General features: G+C 32.9%; 1 protein-coding gene across 1 annotated transcript; it reads left to right on the top strand.

Annotated features, from left to right (window-relative positions):
- Nucleotides 1–10,644: 10,644 nt before the first annotated feature.
- On the top strand, nucleotides 10,645–14,967 carry LOC127715188 (uncharacterized). Its single transcript, XM_052221228.1, has 4 exons — nucleotides 10,645–10,770; nucleotides 11,266–11,460; nucleotides 12,579–12,696; nucleotides 14,827–14,967. The coding sequence occupies exons 1-4, from the start codon at nucleotides 10,725–10,727 to the stop codon at nucleotides 14,843–14,845; spliced, it is 378 nt and encodes a 125-aa protein (XP_052077188.1). The 5' UTR covers nucleotides 10,645–10,724; the 3' UTR covers nucleotides 14,846–14,967.
- Nucleotides 14,968–15,363: the final 396 nt, after the last annotated feature.

Below are 15,363 nucleotides of genomic sequence, written 5' to 3'. Positions count from 1 at the left end.
GATCACTGTGCACAATTCTTACATAGGCTTTTCAGAAAAGGATATTCGTACAAAGAAATGAAACTTTTATTTGAGGACAATCTTAATGTCTATATCAGTTTTCGCCATTTACGGCGTCATGCCAATTCGATGGGACTTTATAAGCGTAAGCAACCCAATTTGGAAATGTACTATACTTTCATCCAAGGGATCATGTCGAAGTCCAGTGGGTCGCATGGATATCCTCTGGTTCATCAGATGTGCATAAAAACAACTTGGTAATAAGCATGGAGACAGTTCGGTTGATATTACAAATATTGGACCCAGAAGGGGTTTCAGGCAGAAGAAGACGAAGACTTAAACGCAGACAGTATATATCTCGTGGCCCAAATTACATGTGGCATATGGATGGTTATGATAAATTAAAACCTTACGGAATAGCAATACATGGCTGTATAGATGGATACTCTAGGAATATTATATGGTTGAAAGCAGGCGTGACAAATAATGATCCGAAAATCGTAGCTGGGTATTATATCCAAGCTATCATAAAGAAGAACGGATGCCCGAGATCAATGAGAAGTGACTTTGGAACAGAAAATATTAAGTACGTTGAACAAATGCAGCGTTTCTTCCATCGTAATGGGATGGATTCTGATCATTGTTACATTTATGGATCGAGTAACCAAAACCAAAGGATAGAGTGTCTGTGGGCCATTTGGCGAAAACAGTGTGCACAGTTTTGAAGAGATTATTTTTTTAAAGCAACATAATAAATTTGATGGCTCATATCTGGACCAAAGTCTGGTCCGGTTCTACTTCATGGGGTTGATTCAGGTACGTCTGACCTCAAATATATTTGAAACATGTGTTCTATGACATCATGCTTTAGTTTGTTATTGTTGATCCTTATGACTAAGTAAGATTTCAGGGGTAATGCTCTATTTTCATACTATAATAGTTACTTACATGTATATTGAGAATGTTATATTATAAGTAACCTGTCCAATGGTCCGTATATGGACCAGTTGTTTTATATTGTTCGATCCGAAGGGAGTGGTTCATATTCTCGACCAATATCACGGGTATCATTCGGTTTATCGAGTGAAATGATCGTGAAAGAATAACTAACGGTGGTCAAGCATTGCGATCAGATCGTGAAAGATCTGGTATTGGATCGTGAATAAAATATTATCGAGAAGACACATGCTCCGTCAGTAAATAATCCTATTTAATCAATTATTATGAAAATATTGGAAAAACAAGACTGTCTGTCAAAATGGTATCCGAAAAAAATCAAGCCTTAAACATACACCGTTTTTACAAAACTACAAAAGGCAGATTGCTCTTCGAAATTTCAGAGAAATGAAATTGTAAACAATAATGATTTTTTTTTCAAATTTTAAATGCATAAACTACTTTTTTCCAAGAAATATCGTTCAATATTACTGTTTGAAATAGTTCTGAAAGTTATTTTGATTTAGTTTATTAAGGAACTTTGAAAAAAACGGTAATATTTGTAAAAAATTGATATTACGGATCGTGAAAGATCGGGTACCGCATTTGGATGATCATGAAAGATCGAGTACCGCATTTGGATAATCATGAAAAGGATCGTGAAAGATCTGTTGCCGCTTATACGTTATTGCAAAAAAATCCACGAAAACGCTCGAATCTTTTTTTAAACAAGCGATTATTTATGCTTGTAATCGGTATATCAACAGATTGGATTTACATGACTTATTCCGCTTCACTTTTGTTGATGAATAAGGCTAAAATGGTCCAATGCCATTGAATTTGATTTTTTGATAATACCACACCGACTAGTTTTCTTATAAGAATATAAGGGTGTCCCTCTGTCCTGCATAAGTTTTATTTTGTTTGAAAAGTTAAGATTGTCTCCTCTGATGCCCATTAATTTTTATGCATAGTCATATCTGTAAAACGAAGATCCTAGCTGATTTTTGTAAAAAATTGGGGAAAAACATTGTTTTAAACAAAAGAGCAGAAAAACAACTGTCATATTCCTGACTTTCCTGGTTTTCTTGCTTGTTTATACGCCCACTTGTATGACAGTTGTTTAATGTTCCGTAATATTGCCAAATTAGGGGAGCAACACTGACAGAATTAATTGGTTTACGTGGTCATAGCTGGCATCCAGTAGCATACATCACAGACACACAACACAGCTTATTTAACGTTCAATAGATACCAGAAGATGTGGTTTGAGTGCCAATGAGACAACTCTCCATCTAAGTCACAATTTGTAAAAGTAAACCATTATATGTCAAAGTACGGCCTTCAACACGGAGCCTTAGCTCACACCGAACAAACACTCTTACAATCGAATCATACAAATACGCCAGCTACTAAAAGATAATGCAGTTGATAATGCATAGATATAAGAAGATGTGGTATGAGTGCCAATGAGACAACTTTCCATCCAAGTCACAATTTGTAAAAGTAAACCATTATAGGTCAAAGTACGGTCTTCAACACGGAGCCTTGGCTCACACCGAACAACAAGCTATACAGAGCCCAAAAAATGACAAGTGTTAAACCATTCAAACGGGAAAACCAGCAGTCTAATCTATATAAAAAACGGGAAACGAGAAATACTTATGAACCACATCAACAAACGACAACCTCTGATCATCAGGTTCTTGACTTAGGATACAGCCAGTATAGTAAAGCATAATTAAGGAGCCCCTTAAGTGTCATGTAAATATAAATATGTTCGTTTGCTGGATATTAAATCTTGCACCCACCAGTTTGAAAACTCGTGCGGACGACTTTCGAACTTGTGTGCATGACTTTCAAACTGGCGCGCATGACTTTCAAACACGTGCTCACGACTTTCAAAAATAGTGTTCACGACCTTCAAGATCTGGTGCGCATGACTTTGAAACTGGAGCGCATGACTTTTAAACTGTTGCGCATGACTTTCAAAATGGTGTGCATGACTTTCAAACTGGCGCGCACGACTTTCAAAGATTGTGTGCAAGACTTTCAAGAATTAGCGCACACGATTTTCAAACTTGTTTGCATGACTTTCAAACTGGTTCGCATGACTTTCAAACTGGCGTGCACAACTTTCAAATTGGTGCACACGACTTTCAAACTCGTGTGCACCAGTTTAAAAGTCGAGCGCACCAGATTTTGAAAGTTATGCGCACCAGTTTTTAGATGTCGTGTGCACGACTTTTCAAACTAGTGCGCACCAGCTTAAATGTCCGGCAAACGAAAATATTTCTATTTACCTGGCACTTAAGGGGCTCCGTAAGTGTCTTCTCTCATAATGACATATACACTAACCCGATAAAATTCATAAAAACTAAAATATAAGTACAAGGGTATACAAAATGATACTACGCTATAAAAATCCTCATATGTCCTTATCGCATCCTTGGACCAACCCACATAAAGAACGATAACCTGGGACAGTGGTGTAACAGATCAACAATTGAACAAACTTTAAAATTCAGTTGAAAAAGGCTTAACTCATCAGATCGATACAAAGCAAAAACAAGTAACAAAAACACAGAGTGGACTTATAAATCTCCATTACCCTTTCGAAAACAAAAACGCACACATTAAGATATTTCCAGGGGGAAACAACCAGACCCCCTCTCGCCTCCCTCGTTTGTGGATGCATTACGCATTATGTATACACAATATTGACCTTTCGACCATTTACGCTGCTGTAGGTCTTATTATCTTGGATGCCTAGTTACGCGTAGCATTGCCTCATAAATGAAAACAGGTCTAAATATGGGTAAAAATATATATATCACCAACAAAAATTAAAGCAATGATTTACGTTCTTAGGAAATAATTACACACTTCAACCAATTACTAGTATATCAATTGGTAAACAAATGCTGTTTCCACGGTTTTGACTTATTTGTAGATCCTTATCTCGCTAATCAGCTTTGAAATTAAATATGTTTCTCTGTGTGTAATAATTTTCAAATTAATAGACAAAAACACACAAAATTGGTAAAACAATTGACAATAACTTAGAATCTATATGTCTTTGCTCCGATCATGTCTTTCAGGAGTCATCTGATAATTTGATTGTAAATGAAAAGTTTGCAGATCTCATCATTCTGAACTCGTTTCAGATTTTTCTCTATCTTTAGCGGTTTTACAAGATAAAATACAATTTTGGCTAGAAAGACATGCATTTTACCCACTTGTTCTTGTGGGTACAAGATATTATCTTGTAGGTACAAAATATTAACTTGTTGGAACAAGAAAACGTTCTTGTGTGTACAAGATATTATCTTGTGGGAACAATTTATTATGTTGTTGGTACAAGATATTATCTTGTGGGAACAAGAAAAGTTTCTTGTGGGTACAAGATATTATCTTGTGGGAACAAAATATTATGTTGTGGGAACAAGTCAAAAAATATTTCTTGCATGGCCTTATTCTGCCACCGTACAAAACTGTATTTCAAGTTTAGCTGTAAAGTTAGGATTACTGTAACTGTACATTTAAATCTAATTTTGTAGTTCCCCCTTAACTGTTAACGTTTGTCTTTTTCTAATAAATAGGAACACATTTGGCAACTAAGGGATAGTTTCCTCCAGGTCTGGGAACTATGATAAGCAAAAACAGTTTAGTTAAGGTATAAACTGTATTTCATTGTTAGCTATATTCAGGAAAGGGTCTGAATATATCTAATAATATTAAACATTTGATTATATATAGCAGGTCATATCTCAGCTATACCATAACATATCCGAAAAAAGAGGTCTTCTGACAAATTCTCTTTAAATTATGATCTATTTATTTTTGTAAGTAGTTTTGCTTGGTAATATTGCTGAACTCAGCCTTTTGTATATTTTCCGACATACTTACATTCAAAAATTGGGAGTAAACATAGTGTTATTTATATAAATAAATTGCACGGACAGAGTTATCAAGTTTTTAATTTAATTGTCTTATTGTTAAAATTGTTTGTTGTTCATTCTGAATAATATCTCTATTAAAAATATAGTAACTCAAGTATTTTACTTTTAACAAATGCCTACTCTGACCAGATTATATCATATCATACTGACTTAGTAACCTAAAAAATACAAGTGATTGAATACATGTTCATTAGGTACCCTATCTGAGCAATAGAAATTGATGCTTAGAAATTGAGTAAACACTTCAAGCCCTCGTTCGCTTCAGAAGTGTAAAGTGTATAAAGTTTCGTGTAATTACGATTAATATGTAGGAGTAGTTGCGATGGCAAGGTCGGTGCTGGACAGGGTTATCATTCCCGCAAGTTGTATATATGATTGCTGATAAATATAACAAATTAAACAAACATGTAAAATCAATATCAACCAGGAGCTCACCAGGTAACAATAAACTAACATTATTGTTTTAAGTGTTCGTACTCTATGACGAACATCTTATTAATGTTTTCACATTCTAATATCGATGATAAAATGTGTAACATATTTTATTTATCAGCAAACAATTGAATATTCTTCAAATTTTGAATTCAGATTTTCTAACTAGACAGCGAAATTCCAATAATTAAACGATAATTAAACGATAAAATAGTACTAACAACTGACGCATCAAACTAATATCTCTATATAATAATCGTGTACCATAATACTTCATCATCTACTCTTACTATAGCTAGAAGTTTTTCTTTTATTAGGTTACAAGTAGATTCGATTGTGCATGTGTATGTACAAGATTACTATTGTGTAGTTTAAGTTAAGCTTGGAAATACACACAACATAGGTTTTACTGTCTAATCTTTATTGATTCTACAAAACGTCTCTTTTTAATATTTGTGTACAAAGATTTGTGAAAGGTAAAGGATGTATTTTTCGTTTATCGCCGACGAAGTCACATGTCAAACAGTTTTGGAATTCAAAGTGGTGACTTCCCTCTACTAGACTAAGATATATTGAGATTTAGTGTTGGTCGCTATCCAAACAAATTTATGGATTCAAAATATTTGATTAAGAATCTAAGCTATGAATATCGTTAGCAGTGATAAATTAGAAATACTTTAAAAAAAACTTTATTAAAGAGCTACTAAACTTACTCTTCAAAAATTCTAAATTTAGCTACACCAACCAACAGAGTTATATCAAGCACTCTGGAAGGTAAGCTTACAATGGAATAGTTAAGATGTACTTACTTAGCTTGTTTTTGAAAGAATTGATAAGAAGGAGTTTTTCCAGTAAAAGACTGTGTTCTTCCGTACAAGATTTGAATAAACAAACTAGACCCCTTTATCAAAAGTAATGCAATTTATATATTGGACAAAAACAATGTAATATTGACATCAAATAGTTTATGAATGAGTTTACATCAACGATACATGTTTGAGAAGACAGAAACAAATATGTCAGTGTGATTGTGCTTAGAATATAAGCATTTCAAAGATAACAGAAAATAGGAGTTGTTTTTATTTTTATTTGTGCACTGGTGTTTTTACGATATGTTTTAACCAACAAGGATTAACCAGGTTCTGCATGGATGTAGTTTTGTATTTCTTAACTATATTTTAGAACAGACAATCAAAGTAAAGTGTTCTAATCGATTAAACTAGAAAAATACAGAGGAGCTTAACATGATAAATAATGATATTAAAATTGAACAGAAGTATTCTAAAGCCACATGGTAAATTGTAGAAAAAGAAAATGTATGCTCCCGTTATTTGTCTACAAAAACAAATTAATAAAAACGTTTGAATGTTGATGATAGTTGATATATATTACGGACTACAAGAAATTATTGTAAAATTCTCAAATGATAAAGCAGAACAGAGGTAAATACAAGAACAATATGAGCGAGTACCGAAAAAGTAAAATAACAAAAATACCGAACTCCAAGGAAAATTCAAATCGGAAAGTCCCTAATCAAATGGCAAAATCAAAAGCCCAAACACATCAAACGAATGGAAAACAACGGTCATTTTCCTGACTTGATACAGGAATTCATTATGTAAAAAATGGTGGATTAAACATGGATTTATCGCCAGCTAAACCTTTCACTTATATGACAGTCGCATAAAAATCTACATATTAACAACAACGTGTGAACAAAACAAAGAGACATAATGATACGGGTTATAATCTTCTCATATATTTTATGATAGTATGATTCTAAACCCCTAACGGGAGGGATTGTGCTTAATTTTCATATGATGAAGACATAATCTTTCAATCAGTTAAATCGAGGTCTGGAGCTGGCATGTCAGAAACTGCTAGTAGTCCCTTGTTAATGATGTATCATTGTCATTTTGCTTAGTTTCTTAAGTTACCTTTTCTGACATCGGACTCGAACTTCTTCTAAACTGAGATTTACTGTGCGTATTACTGTGTGTTGGCTTATTCTACATTGGCTAGAGGTATTAGGGGGGTTGAGATCTCACAAAACATGTTTAACCCCGCCGCATTTTTGCGCCTGTCCCAAGTCAGGAGCCTCTGGTCTTTGTTAGTCTTGTATGTTTTTTAATGTTAGTTCATTTATATGTTTTGGAGTTTAATGTGACGTCCATTTTCATTGATCTAGCACACATTTTTTTTAGGGGCCAGCTGAAGCCCGCCTCCAGGTGCTGGATTTTCTCGCTGTGTTGAATACCCATTGGTGGCCGTCGGCTGTTTTCTGCTGTTTGGTCGGGTTGTTGTCTCTTTGACACATTCCCCATTTCCATTCTTAATTTTATAATAGGTAAAAATGTAAAAAAAAAATGTCCGTTATTATTTTAATTATTATATAAGTTCTTCTGCCTTTTTCTGATAGCGTAATTCACGTTGCGTAGAACCATAAATCTATATTTTGTTTGCAATGCGTTTTACAAACGAGTTGATTATGATGGACCAAATCTGCAATCGATTTTCCTGATTTCCCGAAAAATCAATCTTTTAAATTAAATCTATTTTAAGAATACGATATCTACCAAAGTATATTTACACTTAATGGAACAGGAAAGGAACTGAATGAAAATTTCCGAATGAGGTTGATTAAAAAAAAATCTTATTTAATTCATTGTAAATTATTATGACCAGACAAATATATCCCCGTCTTTCACATAATGTTATGTCTTATTTAAATGCGCATAGAAAATATCCATGAAACACGTTAAAAAAACATTCAGCTAATTCTAAATTGTTCATAATAATAAAATATCTTAAATCTGAGGAAAAGTTTGGTATGCGGTTGGCTTTGGTGGATTGGCATATCTTGAATATAAACTGTGGCAGGGAGACAAATGAAATATGCATATTCTATCATTTCATCACAAATATTTACACAAATAAATTTTAATAATGTTATCTTAGTAAAATAGTTCCAACAAATAAAATATTTCGCGGTATCAAATATATTCAAGCCGGTAGTTTTATCGTTTGAATTTTTTTACATTGGTAATTTCGGGACCTTTTAGTTTACACTGCGGTAAAGGCTTTGTTCATTTTTGAAGGCCTTACGTTGTATTATAGTTGTTTATTCTATGTCATTTGTTGTATTGTGGAGAGTGGTCTCATTGGCAATCATACCACATCTTCTAATTATATATCTTATCTTATATTTGTTCTAAAACCGAGCAATTGCCACATACCTGTTTAATTGTTCGAGCCATATAAAGATATTATCTAACAAACATTTTGCTTAAATATGTAAGACAAAAACGTATCTTGAATTTGCGGTAACAATAGAACTTTCCGGTTCTGTTTTTCGGTTGAATACAATTTTTCATTTAGTAATGATATAACGCATAGCATGTGATGAATTGTAAAATATTTGCTATACATCCATTGTAAAATGAACAAAATGATTTATATTTTATTATTATAAAAGACCAAATGTTGTTTTTAAAAACAAAATATGTTATCGTCGTAAACATATTCTTTTAGGGAAATGTTGCTATTAAAAATATATTTCTCACCAGGAACTAGAGAGAAAATATATCTCGCTTTTAGTGGATTCATAAGGAGCCAACACGAACGTCTTTTTCCTTTGATTGTCAAGGACGTTTAACACATCCATCATCATCATGCCATTCCCTCGTTAATAACGTATGGACCAATCAAAAACCTTAACAATAACATTTTCATAAGGCAACATATTTTCTAAAGTACTCCATTGACCCTACTCATTTAGATATTAAAACTTTAACCGTGGTTGTTTCAGGCATTCTCTGAATTACCTTTCAGTCAGCTAACATGGGGAAAACTGCTCTGCTCGTTTTGGTTGTTGCAATAACCATGATTAAACTCTTCAAATGTAAGTGTTTATTTCTTATGACTTTTAAATAATGATAGAATAATTTTACAAAAGTATGACAATGTAGGCAGAGGTTGTTACGTCCCTCATTGAGTGGTTTTGGAAATCAAATATAAGGGACTTATTATATTTTACCTGGGAGTTTTTTTCTATAAGGGGGTTCACATTTTTTTATAAATTCAAAGTGGGGGATCAATTTTATCTCTAATGAAACATTTGTGAATTTTTAAATCTTCAAGTATATCCTACATATAACGTGTGTCAAAGGCAAGTGTTTAGCATATTAGAATATTGGCATGTTTAATAGAGGGGGATCACATTTAAAAAAAAAAATATTTTAAGGGGGGGAAGTGATAATGATAAGTACCTAAATACAACTACCATGATTTGTTTCTGTCTAGTATGCCATGGCTTTAAAAATAAAATAAGGAATACATTTCTTTTTACTATTTCAAATAAGTACATCGCATCCTGCCGATTTCTTAAGACTTCCACGTTAGTTTTTTTATGAAAGTTTGTTTTCTCTAATGATATATGGATAATAACTGCAGTTGTGATGAATTTTGATTATTTTTCCGAAAGAGAATGAGTAGGTCATTTTTGGCCAAAATCTAATTTATGTCTGTATTGTTTTTCAAATACGTATTGATTTATTGAGATTATCAATTTATTTTCATCCTATTTTTGCGAAACACTAACACATTTAATTTACTGTATCAATTTTTTTTTCAACACAAATGATTTATCATTAGTACATTTGCAATATATTACATCTTAGTAAAATAACTGACAGTTTTGCTAATATATACCTTTGGGTTCGTGTTGTTCAATTGTTATTTTATCTGTGAAGTGACTTTGAGAATTGTTGCTTGCTTTGTTTTTTTTCGTTGTTTTTTTTTCGTACCCAACTATCTACTTAAAACAGTAATCCATTCAACAAGAAGCTGTCTCGGTGGTGTCATGGTAGCGTGTTCGTCTCGAGTGCGGGAGGTCTTGGGTTCGAACCCTAGTCGGGTCAAACCAAAGACTTTAGAATTGGTATTTGCTGCACCGTCACTAAGCATGCGGCATTAATGAGTAAGAGCAATTACTGGTCGGCTCGGACTCAGAATAATGTGTCCGGGTAAGGTGATATCTCTTCCTGTTGACTGTCGCTTTGTGAACTAGGACGTTAAAAAATCCGACTCAGCGTGTCGGTCTTATAGAAAGCAGGGTAAATATTCATATTACATTAACATGTTCTCGTCCTGAATATGCATACTAATTTCCCACTGGACGTTAAGCAGCCATCCATCATTATCATCATCATTCAACAAGAATATGCTAAGTTATATCTGTTAAAGATTTTTGTACTTTTCAAAATCGTGTTTTTATTTATCTCTAAATGTATATGTTATGAAATTACAGGCAAACCAAACTCTGCATGTACCGACCGCGGTGGATATTGTTCAGACTCGAATACATGTACATCATTAGGAGGCCACGTGGAAAAAATGACAGTACGATGCAAGTGCGGAAATGCATGTTGCAAATGTACTGGTAAGTAACAAATTTATTTCAGCAATATCCATCGATACAAAGGTGTCGTCCATACAAACTTACAACAACACACACTCGACTCTATCAATCAACGGAACGACCGGATATTAACTGTCATATTCCTGACTTGGAATAGCCATTTTCCAACAAAAAAAAATGTACTGACGATTTCATTATTTTGATAATAAATGTTATAGCAAGAAACATTAACAAAACCGTTATATTTTATGGCGCTCGTTACCAAATATTATTCGAGTCAATAAGTGATTCAGGAACTTGTTACCCACCTGACCAATTGAATGCATCTCATTTTATGATACTTTTGATCTTTTTTTTCAAAGAAACTATAGAGGACTAATATTTCTTTTTATCTTTTTGCCATTTAGGTATCTTTGTTTCTTCAAAATATTTTATTTGAATTAAGAATTTTGTTAATTCACCACATAACCTCTTTGCTGTGAGAAATCTGTTAATCACTAATCATTTTATTGCTAGACACATGCCCTGATGGTTCTACATGTATGAGTGAAGGTGACACCTGTGATGGAATGAAAGATACAAACGGATGTTGTGGCAACAGGTTTTGTTGTACATCTATTATGACAACAACACCTATTATGACAACATCACCTATTATGACAACAACACCTATTATGACAACAACACCTATTATGACAACATCTCCACCATGTGAGTAATAAACATGTACCTATCAAAGATAATCAAGAAATGTTAGGAGAAACATGTATAATTAAGTACATGATTGAAAATAATCATATAATATCAAATTCAAAATATAAATAATTTATCAAAAACGTGGATGCAAAATGTAAAATGGCGTGTTTGCAATTAAAAATTCAATTTTCAAGATTTCTTTTGTATTAGAAATTTTCAAACAATTTTTATATGACGGGACATTTAAATTTTCAACTTTTCGACTTTTTTTAAAAAGATTAAGCAATACACTCCAGTAGCACAGTGATTCAATACTTGTATTAATATTGTTTTGTATTATACATTGTTGTTATAAATTACAGAAAACAATTTTGAACTTAAAAAATATTTAACTCCCTCATGCTTAACTCTAATTTCCTGTCCGAATTTGGCTTTATTGTTATTCCATCCCGGTTATATTAGCTGGTAAAAAGCTTATCAAGATTTGTTTTTTTCAGACATAAACTAGCAACATTATTTGTAGTTATGTGCAGCTGGGGCAGAAAAAAATGACTCATGTCATTAATTAGGATGGTGATATTGATATTGGTACAAAAATAAAAATCTCTTATTTGATACGTCTATTATTTGACTGTTAGTCCCCGAGGGTTTCATCAGCTCGTTGACTCAGTTCGTATGTGCTTGCAAGACAATATGGATATTTGTTTCTTCTGAAATTTGATGTTATAAATTTTAGAAAACCATTTTGAATCAAAACATACATAGCTCTGAATCCATATCTTGGTCTGGCTATATTACTATTGGTTCTTTTCGATTATAATAGCTCCCAAACAATGTCTTAGATTTAAGATTTCGAAATCTTATGGGATCCAATATAATTGAGGAGATATTAATTGTAGACACGCGCATCATGGGCAGTAAAAACAAGTACCGTAAGAGATTTTAAAATGAAAATACAAACAAGGGAAATAAAAAATCTTTAGTGGCAGAACGACAGACATTAAATTTGATGAAAGATAAAAAAACAGCATTAAAGTACATTAAAATAAGCTATGCCAAAACTTAAATGACTATTGTTTATACTGTTGGGAATACATGTATCTGAATTATAAACCAATTGGATAATTTTACAGGTGATGTAGAATGTTATCAGCGTCAAGGCCTTTTTTGTGCTCCTGATTGTAGCAAAATCGTCGATGGAGGTCGCACTTATTTTGAATTTGGCGACTGCTGCGGAATGAAATGTTGCAAGTAAGTTTAAGTTAATAAATAGATGATATGATTATCATAATAACCATTTTTTTCCAAATCGAGTTCATTTTGCATCACTCTTGTTAGGATATGTAAACATTATGTTCAAGATGAGTAATCACACGTGAATGTAAGTGTAGATATGTACTATGATCGATATAGAAAGATTTAATGTGAAGGTGGCTCCCCAATCAAGGTGTTTTAAAAACAAACTTTTTCATGTGACTGTAAAAAGTGATATAACAAAAATATCAAACTCCAAGGAAAATTCAAAACGGAAAGTCCCTAATCAAATGGCAAAATCAAAAGCTCAAACACAACAAACGAATGGATAACAATTGTCATATTCATGACTTGGTACAAGCATTTTCTTATGTAGAAAATGGTGGATTAAACCTGGTTTTATAGCTAGCTAAACCTCTCACTTGTATGACAGTTGCATACAATTCCATTATATTGACAACAATGTGTGAACAAAACAAACAGAGATAGGGGCCAGCTGAAGCCCGCCTCTGGGTGCGGGATTTTCTCGCTTTGTTGAAGACCCATTGGTAGCCTTCGGCTGTTGTTTGCTCTTTGGTCGGGTTGTTGTCTCTTTGACACATTTCCCATTTCCATTCTCAATTTTATAATAGGTAAAATGTCAAAAATAAAGGTACAGCATTTAACATTGTGTTATAAACTTAATAACTGTAAAAACAAACAAGTATGTCAACAAAGAAAAACAAAAAGGCATATAGACAAAGCACATTAGCAAAAACGAAAGATAAGAATACAAAAATTTAACATAGCACAATTATACAATGACGGGATGTATAAATACCGAGCCACGTCAAATGGATATTACCAAAAATAGACTAAACAGTAAAAGTAATAATTTAAATAGACAAATAAAAGATCACTATAACACGTTATTAAGATGTTAAACGACGTCAGTACCTAGAATCTATACTTCAAGTCCTTGATGAAAAATCCTCGGACGTAAACATTTCTCTCCGATGACATATTTTTCTGCCGCTGCTGGTCATCGTGTATTATTTGTAAAGTTGATACGGAATATTTTTCAAGAAGGCCTTGGTATCTTCTGATGCACTTTTTTAGAAAAAGGACGAGACCTTCTTTGACATAACCCTGGTTCACTGCACTGGTGCATCACTAACAATTGTATCTTGTGTTATCTTCGTGTTGTACTTTTAGGATTCAAAATCTTTGTATTTATAAAATAATTCACATTTGTTTCATATTCAGGGTAATTCGAAGTTTGATATACTTTATAGTCACCTTTGAAGACTTTGACTATTTTCCTATCCATTATGTTTCTCTCATCGATGCATGTTCCAAATCTCCTTTGATTGATAGTTGAGTCGAGTATTTCGGTCAAAGTATTTCATTTCCTATAAAATACCTTTAATTACATGACATTGCCGAAATTTGAAGGCTGTCAGTTTGAATAAATACAATTCACATTGGACGTATTCCAATGAATAGAATAAAAAAAAAAATTTCTATAATTGTTAAAATTCGCAATTTTCCATATTTCGTACATGTATAAGCTTTTGAGTATGTTTCGGATTTGATAACTGCATGCATAGGGAAACTATATTTATATACATATCAATAACACAAAATGACTTGATGATATGACTTGTCCTATAGAATGTGCAAATAAAAGAATAATAAATTTGGACTAACTATACATGATAGTATAAAGGTAAACGATAACAAATGGACATTCGAACTAATAAGTCGAAAATAAACTGTCAACGCCATGGCTAAAAATAAAAAAAAAAAGAAAACAACAGTCCAAAAAACACAACATAGAAACCATAAGGTTTAGCAACACAAACCCCATAAAACGAGGGTGTTCCAGAAGAGTAAACAGATGTTGCTTAACATGTGGCACCTGTCGTAATAATTATTCAAATAGTTTGAAGCTCACAAGCATGCCTGATCTTCTGTTTTAGTTCTACAATTAATATTTATACTTTTTGAAATTTCATATTCACGGAAACTCATATACTGTTGGTCCTTTAAAAATATTGGCCTCATCGAAATTAGAATCTTGTATAGTAAATTGTGTACCGTGAATGTTATTACAAATTTTAACTAAAAAATATCTTATTATTTCAGGCTGGGTGACAACGACTAGTACTGATCTTTAATGGTGTTTTGTACAGTAGTGTGAGGACTCTTACCAAAATCCTGAAGCCGACAAAAAATAATATTTTGGGAAAATATCTACAGTTATAACTTAATAAAAATTGTATTATATTGATTATTATGCGTATGATACACTTTCCTCGAATAACTTTCGACACCAAAACGTTAGGAGGCCACATGTATAGTTTAAATTTATAAAAAAAAAACACAAATACTACACTCGTAATTGTCGTACATGCCATTTATTGTTTATTCATTGCTATGCCCTTTATTGCATTTGTTTACTTCTAAATTGACATACCTTATTTCAACCTAGCAGGGGCCTATTGGTTTTAGTAGTTCATTTACAGTAATCACTAGACTGTCAACACTGAGTTTGTGAGTTCGAATTTCACACCTTGCAAGGTTCGTTTGACTCCCCCAAACATCAATTTACTAGGATTGCCAATTTTCCTGCGTGAAGTCGATTGACGCACAGCGACAATATAACCTTGCCGCCAAGATAAA

Source organism: Mytilus californianus, unplaced genomic scaffold (genome assembly GCF_021869535.1).
Source record: "Mytilus californianus isolate M0D057914Y unplaced genomic scaffold, xbMytCali1.0.p SCAF_9, whole genome shotgun sequence".
In the NCBI taxonomy this organism is placed as follows: Eukaryota; Metazoa; Mollusca; class Bivalvia; order Mytilida; family Mytilidae; genus Mytilus; species Mytilus californianus.
Note: the sequence above shows the minus strand (reverse complement) of the source record. Positions and strands in the feature narration are given on the sequence as shown.